Consider the following 7612-nt stretch of genomic DNA (forward strand, 5'->3'; position numbering starts at 1 on the left):
GTCCATATATTCTCCTTTTTCAGTCTTCTATGTATGCAGAATTTATGTGGGGTGTGGTAATTTATCAACTCCCGAACATACTTTCTTCACTGATGGAAGGCACATCGACGTAACATCTTCTTAATCTTACGAGTAGTCAAAAATGTCTAAGATTCAATAGGGTTGTCTCCTCCTTTCCCCCTTTTCAGTATTTTACTGAGATGTTTAACCTAAAATTCAAAAAAATTGCATTTTATTTATTCTCAACACAGGTGAAAGGGCAGTTGGAAAATTGGATGGAAAACCGCAACTGAGGAAAGCAATAGATGACGTGCCGGATGACTTGAATAAGGTAAAGTACCGGACACTTGGGGATGCCACAGCAGCGCTAAGTGGAATCAACAAGATGCAGCGTAGCTCTATTATTGCCCAAGTTACCTTATTTGGATAAGAGTCCCAGTAGGTGCAGGCGAATTCGCGGTCCAAAAAAGAATTATTAATACGTGTCTAATCTCACCGCTTCCCCTCCTCAAAACTAATTCACTTTTAAATAAATTTCGTAGCTATAAACAGCGAGAATGATTGGAAATTTTTATGCAATTTTGATCGCTCGGCTAGGTGGTGACCATTGTCCCCATTCAAAGCGATTCGGTGCGCTATTTAAAGGTAAAAGGAAGGGCCTCAACTTGGTGATAGTTTAAATGACAAAATTATCATTGAGATATGAAGCGCCAGAAGTGAAAAACGTTGGCGAAGAAATATTTTTCTGCTTGATTCGCCTGCATAGGTTAAGTGGAGAAGCAAAAGTAAACCAAGTTCAAGTTGTGCAAACTTCCTAAACCACGCGACTCAGCTTCTAATTCCGCACTCCGTATAAATTCACTTGTGGGCGAAATGCAACTTTTAATAAGGAAACGCAACACGACGATGCTTTGAAAAAGGACTTCTGCCCCTGAAAGCGATTGATTACTGTCGTTGAAGCTTGCAAATTACAACTAGGTCCAAGAATGCGAATTCACTTGCTTGGTAGTAATATTCCTGGGATCGCAGTCAACCGCATTGAACACTCCTTTGTGTGTCAGCGTCATAGGTAATGGCTACTCTGGACATAACTTCTCCCTTTCGGTGTTAGCGATTGCCATGGCTTCTTTGTAATGTAAAGGAAATCTTTCGTTCTCCTGCCATTTGAATAATTGGTGGAACTGGAGTAGAAAGTGGACGACACTACAGTCGTAATGTGGGTGAGCTAAAGTAAAAACAGTTGAATGACATCAATGTTCAAAAAATACTTTTTTACTAGCCGCTTAACTTAGTAAGCTAAACCACTAAGACACAAATGTTGAAGAGCGGAATCCAACATCCTCTATTTAGGTGGTATTCCTACCTCTAAGCGAGACAATTTAAAGGTGATATTTAAGCCGTGGCTTTTGTTGATAAACTTACAACTGTTTGTTACACTACCCCTTTATGGTTAATTGGAGTGTCTCTGCAAACAGAAGGCCTCGACAAATGCTGCAGATACCAGCGAACCGAACAACCGCCAGCTGAAATTGTCAAGAAAAAATATTATCGCAATCCTAAATCCGAATAGTTAGCACACTAAAGCAGAGAAACAATAAGACCATTTAATAATGTAAAACTTAAGAATTTTAGGCTACTGCATTTCCTAGAAAAGCAAGCACTATCATTCTCGTGCTTTTTTACAACTTTTGCAGGTCTAATCTGATTTGCGTCAATAATTTAGGTGTTTGTTATCTGGAATCATCCACATGAACTCATGCTTCAGAGTGGCTATTGGGGTATTTGTCTCGAGTCCATTTTGGGCCCATTTTGGGAATTAAGAACACTTTCCATCCCCAAAGTTGGTCTAGTATGGCAAGAACCTCCGTTATATTACTATGTGCCCAAAAATCAAGCGTCTTTCTACACGAAGGCCCCCAGTTCACTTGACAGGGAGAAAATTCTTCACCTCTAGTTACTGAGGGCAAAAGAATCTTCGCATTTGGCTGATCCCACAAGCCATAATATCCGTTGCGAAATGCAATTAATTCATTTTGGGTAATCCTTTTGAATTTTGGAATGAAATTTTTTGGATAGAAATATTGCTCAGGCAGTAGCAGTCTCAAATTGGGTAAAGAAATTGTGATGCCTTCTTCCTGCTTCATAAGAAGGTAAAGCTGACAGCGCGCTCTCCTTACAATGTGTCGTGCCTTCAAAAGGAAATATGTTTGTGTGTGTGTGAGTGAGGTGCATATGACGAACCTACGTTTGTGAAAACTTGCTACGAAATGGCTTCTGGCCGATAGGAAAAGTGCAAGGTCTCCTTCACCCTCTGAATGACCCCTATACTGGCAACTTCCCCACTCTTGGATTAACCATCGTAATGCCATCGTCCTCGTGTACATTACACGCACACGTTTAACTCCAACAGCCGAAAGGCAATTCAAAATTCTTCAGACGTAATACTCCTCTTCTCACAATAAATGTGCTATAGAAGCTGACCTCTTCAATATCTGTCAAGTGCTCGAAGAACAGTCTTATTCACCCCTCGATTTCTCCCAGTACCGCAACTCCACTAATTCAAGTGGATTTAGAATGAATAAAATCAAGTTGGTCTGGTAAAAAACAAGTATACATAAGCCAGTGTGGACTTTTTAATGAGAACAATAGGGATAACACAATGATCCTATCGAATTTGCAATCTTTTGGTCGACAAATCCATCACCATGTAATTGAGACAGTAAGTGTGACGAATAATGTCTGCAGAGCGAATCCAATTTCTGAGGTCAGTGATTTCTACCCTTAGAGTGCACTCTTTTTGAGAGTCCTCAATCATTAATCGGCATCTTGACGGCACCGAACTGGGGAGATGTGTGTGAATCTGGAGGACATATGGAATTGTTTTTGAGTTATGGAAATGTCTCATGACCTTGATAACGTCAAAATTTGTCCGCCTTGTCAGTAAGTGGGAGGGAGTAAACGCTAGTGTATCGAGGGTCACCGTCATAGAGACGCATTTCTAAATTACTGAAAAATCATAGAAGACATAATTTTTTAGAGCAACAGTGGCGAATCTATTACATTTTTTTGTAATTATGACGAGGAAATTATTGTTCCACAAGCATGTCCATCTTCTTAGGAAATGGCCTCGTTTGGTTTTGACTGTGGTATCTTAGATATTAAAATAGGAGCAAAGTCTTGTGTAAAAAAAATTGCTAATCCGGATTAAAAAACGACGGTTTCGTTGAAAAGATAACAAAATTGAAATTTTATTTGAAACTACAGATTAATTCATTTAAAGAAATTTTGCCTTATAAAACAATTTGCCGAGGGTAACGAGCTCCTCGCGGTTTAATACACCGGTAAAGAGGCACAGATGTGTGGTAGGTGAATTCGCATTCCTTTCTGCCTGCACTCTCGATGCAGATCAATCAAGTAGATGTATTACCCCACTTTAGAAACTAAAACAAAACCTCTGGTGAGGCATTTTTACAAATTAAATTGGCTAGGCAGTCTGTTTAGTGAAAGCAATTTGCGACCAGAATTAAGCACCCATATTAAGTTCTTGCTTACGACGATCAGAGGGGACTTTATGGATTGCGGTGTTGCCAACAATAGGGGCCTGGTCTTAAGATAAATGTAGGAATATTTTTGACTGTTAATAAATGCGGAAACAGCAAGGAAGAAGGAGGTATGGAATGAGCATTCCTTCTCGGACCCTTGATGTCAAAAAGTAAGAGCAACGAGTATCATTTGGTTAACAAATTTGAAACCGGCGTAGTATCTCCGCCATTTGTTATCTCTCACCTGAGCCTGATGTCACAATACATGACAGATATACTTTATCAGTTTATGGTTGGACTATATTCCAGCCATGCCAGTAAGTCATAGCCTTTCTATACGCCGGCAAAACATTATGCCCAAGTATTATGTCTTCTTTTGTCTTTAGGGGGCCGTAGTTGATTTAGATAAGCTTCTAGACTAAAAAGTCCTAGAAGGTTTATTTCTTATTATTTGACCTTCAGTATACTGAAATTTCAATTGCTATGTACCTACCTATCCAAATATGTGAAGCAGTTGAGGTGTCCGAAAATGTTTTATGTACTAATAATGGTTTATAATCAAGGATAATATGGATAAACTTCAGGAGAGTAAAGACAAAATACTGTCGACTGCAAATACCATATTAATCAGGTCCCACTTTTGAAGGTTACACGAAAAGCATTTGACTTACGACCTCTGAGGGATCGGACACAATACATTCTGTAAGAATCGTGAAAAGCACTCGGTGGCGTAAAAGTGGCACTCCGAGGCTTGTCTGAAGTCCAAAAATGTCATGATACAGAGACAGTAAATGTACTACCGACGTACTACTGGGCAGGCAGGCTGATGGCATGGCTAAGGGCTTAGGCCGCCAAGCCAAAGCACAACGGTGGAGCCTGGAATTTTAAAACATCATTAGTTTTGTAGTAAATGTCATCTATATTGCCTACTAAAATTACAGGAATCTTCGAGTATATTCGGTAAAGGTTGGGATATGTAATACAGTTTCTACAAGTAGGGGGTAAAGTAAAGTAAATATATTGCAAATTTTTAAATAATTGTTGAATTGTTCAACCTAGGATCAATTTGGGTTCTGCCATGGAAACCTTGCACTTTAATAGAGGTATTGATTAGGTGGGCCATTCCGCTAACTTCATTTGTCGACTTGGCGATTCTAAGACTGCATCCACCTTCAGATAACACAAGATCTAACGTCTATACAATCGGAATGTAGTCTTATGCGCTTTATTGAGAGTGTAGTAAAAGAAGGACACATATTGAGGAACAAGCATTGTATGAAATCGGTGACTTCCATGTCATGCCCACTCAATCGCCTACATCAAAGTCCGAGAATTAATAACAACAGTATATATTCCGCCTTGACTTTAGCGATGGTTATCAGGCCTCAAATTGAAAGGGAGGGGAGTTTTATGTACATTAGTCAGGCCATTCTTCTTCCATAACCTACACAATAGCCTGCTTTGCATTCGTTAGCAGTCAGCCTCAAAAGATCGCTCTCAGACACTCCGGTTTGACTCTCCTATGATGCTACTTTCCTCTAGTTTACTAATATTTATGTCTAAAATAGCAGGAGCTCAGTTTGTTTAGCGCTAGCGAAGACCAATCGTACAGTGCGTATTGTGACTTTGAAAGTTGCGTCCAGGCATAAATCTGGTTGTATGGCAGCTTTGTTAAACAGTTGATTTTGACAGTCAGACGTGCGTACGTCTGTCTAGCCTTCTCTTACTTTGTACCAAACTTACTAATCATACAACTGATACAATGTTAAAGTTAGGTATAACAAAGTACAAAGGTGGAATGAGTTACTGGACCATTTTGATGATTGCAGTTATAACTCCTCTATTCAGCATACTGTAAAATCTAACATTTTTTCATCTTTCCAGTGTAAATCTTTCCTTGGAGAAATCTCGGTGAAAGCCATTCATCGGTGATAGTCTATTCTTCAGCTACCATCTATTTATACAACTTCTCAAACCTTTCGTATATATATGTTTCTAACTTTCCGATTCCATGTACAAGGCAAAACGCCTATACTGAGGACCCACACTCCCACGTATTGTTCAATAAGATTTAAAAAGATAAGAAGTGAAATTTAGGAATTAATTGGTGGTATCATAAGGTAGGGTTAGATTATCATGTGTCAGTCTACCCACCCGCCTATCTGATGCCGGTATTTTTGCCTCACCGCCTGTTCGCTCGCCTGTCTCCATGCCTGTTATGATACCCAACACGCACTGATTAGCCCATAGAAAATACATCTCGATTTTAAGGATTGTAATCACTATGTGCATCGCACGACTTGTCTCTCCTACAAATTTTGACAGTTTACACGAAACTTCTGCCAGCTTCTAAAATCCGGTGTTCCACAGACTGACTTATTGTTCACAGAAAGTATCGTCCTGTTATGGAAGCCGCCACTGTTGTTCAAACACAGGGATTTGCAGTCACATTGGACAAGTGACACAGTCTGCATCCATTATCAATCAGCGGGGCCTACTGTATTGTGCTGTGCCTGAAATCCTATGTGAATAGGAGTAGATACCCTTAAGTATCTAGCTGACAAGAAACCTCCCACCATTGCCTTCCATTTTGAGGAGGGGTGCATGAACTGGAGTGGATAGGCCTGCACTGACCCCATATATGAGTAATAAATGCTAGTGAGAGGTCACACCCACTAATTCCTTTAGCACGCATTACTGCCAAGGTTGCATTCTTTTAAATTACTTATAAAAGTAAACTGTCACTTTTAACTGGAAAATGCTTCTACCATTTAAAATATACTATTGCACATCTAATTTTATAAGTTAAATTTATTTTCTTCAGCGAAATGAATGATTAATAATTTATCAAGTAGCGGTGATCCCAGGGGAAGAAACATCTGATCACTCTCAGTCGGTTTTGCGCTTTTTTTCACAAATGTAGCAAATTTTTAATTCCCTTGAGATACTTGAAAGCATTTCAATTTTGTAATTTATCAGTTTACCTGAAACAAAATTCCCTCCTTGCGTTAATATTGAACTTTATGTTATTCATCCTTCTCCAACATTTTAAATGAATCTTCACTGCAGGTCATAAATTGCCACCATTACTCACCGCATAATTTTCACGTCAAATACCAAAATTTTATATCTTCCGACTATTTGCTGCATGTAGTCTTCCTCAAAGACCGGAATATATTAAAAGAGTATAGCAGCGGACTTCACGGAAGCTCAGCAGATGGCGTATGTAGACGGCTAGTTGAACTGGTCTCTCATTCATGACCCAAACAGCGACTGCTTTTAATCGGACAGAGTTCTCTCTCCCTCCTTTCTCTCATGTCCATAAAGCTTTATAGACTAAGCGTGCATTGAACTGCAGCTGATTTGTTCATTATTGCAATAAATAGATAGGAAGAATGGAAAGATTAGAAGAAAGTAAACAGTGTGCATTCCTGTTTTACAAAATGGATATCACTGAAACTTGATAGTGTGGCTTCAGTGGAGGAAAAGTAATTCTGCTTGTAAGCTTTAATCATTTGAAAGCAATTATTTTAGTAGGTCTCTAGAACCCAGCACCTTCTACTATGTTTAACGAAAATCCCAATAAGAAAAATCTTAATTGTCTCTTGCTGATATCACAAGAAACTGTAATCAATTTGGTAACCCATGGACTATTAATCACCATTTTATTCGGAGCAGTTCTGTTGAAAGAGTTTTCCAGCTCTGTTCGGCACTGGTGAGACTAGTTGCAGACAGACTCGACAGCCTCTGTAGTTTGCATCTCCCTCTTGCCAAAATTGGCCGTCGGCCAAGCCTGTGGCTTTTCATTCCATCGGTACTCTAGCAACCAATCATATTTTATAATGGTAGGGCTTATTACAACTTTGGAGAAGGCCCACGGAGCTACACTTCAATTCAGAACTATTCTCAGGGATTCACACTTATTGTAAAACTTGGAGGGAAAATCTACCGATGCTAAGCTTCAAAGATATGAAAATATTTTCTTCTTTAGTGCAGTGATATAAAAATCACGTGACAACTTTGACCCATGTATTTACTTATCTAGAGCATATTAGGAGCAACTGAAAAGA

The 7612-nt window shown here is 39.2% G+C and overlaps 1 protein-coding gene across 1 annotated transcript; it reads left to right on the plus strand. All coding sequences in view use genetic code 11, as the record gives it.

Annotated features, from left to right (window-relative positions):
• Positions 1-680: 680 nt before the first annotated feature.
• EGR_02868 (hypothetical protein) lies at positions 681-6594 on the plus strand (the record flags this gene model as incomplete). Its single annotated transcript, XM_024492117.1, has 5 exons — positions 681-785; positions 2077-2150; positions 3265-3311; positions 5222-5396; positions 6522-6594. The coding sequence occupies 5 exons, from the start codon at positions 681-683 to the stop codon at positions 6592-6594; spliced, it is 474 nt and encodes a 157-aa protein (XP_024353611.1).
• Between the last annotated feature and the right edge of the window lie 1018 nt (positions 6595-7612).

This window comes from Echinococcus granulosus (genome assembly GCF_000524195.1).
Source record: "Echinococcus granulosus chromosome Unknown EG_S00013, whole genome shotgun sequence".
Taxonomy (NCBI): Eukaryota; Metazoa; Platyhelminthes; class Cestoda; order Cyclophyllidea; family Taeniidae; genus Echinococcus; species Echinococcus granulosus.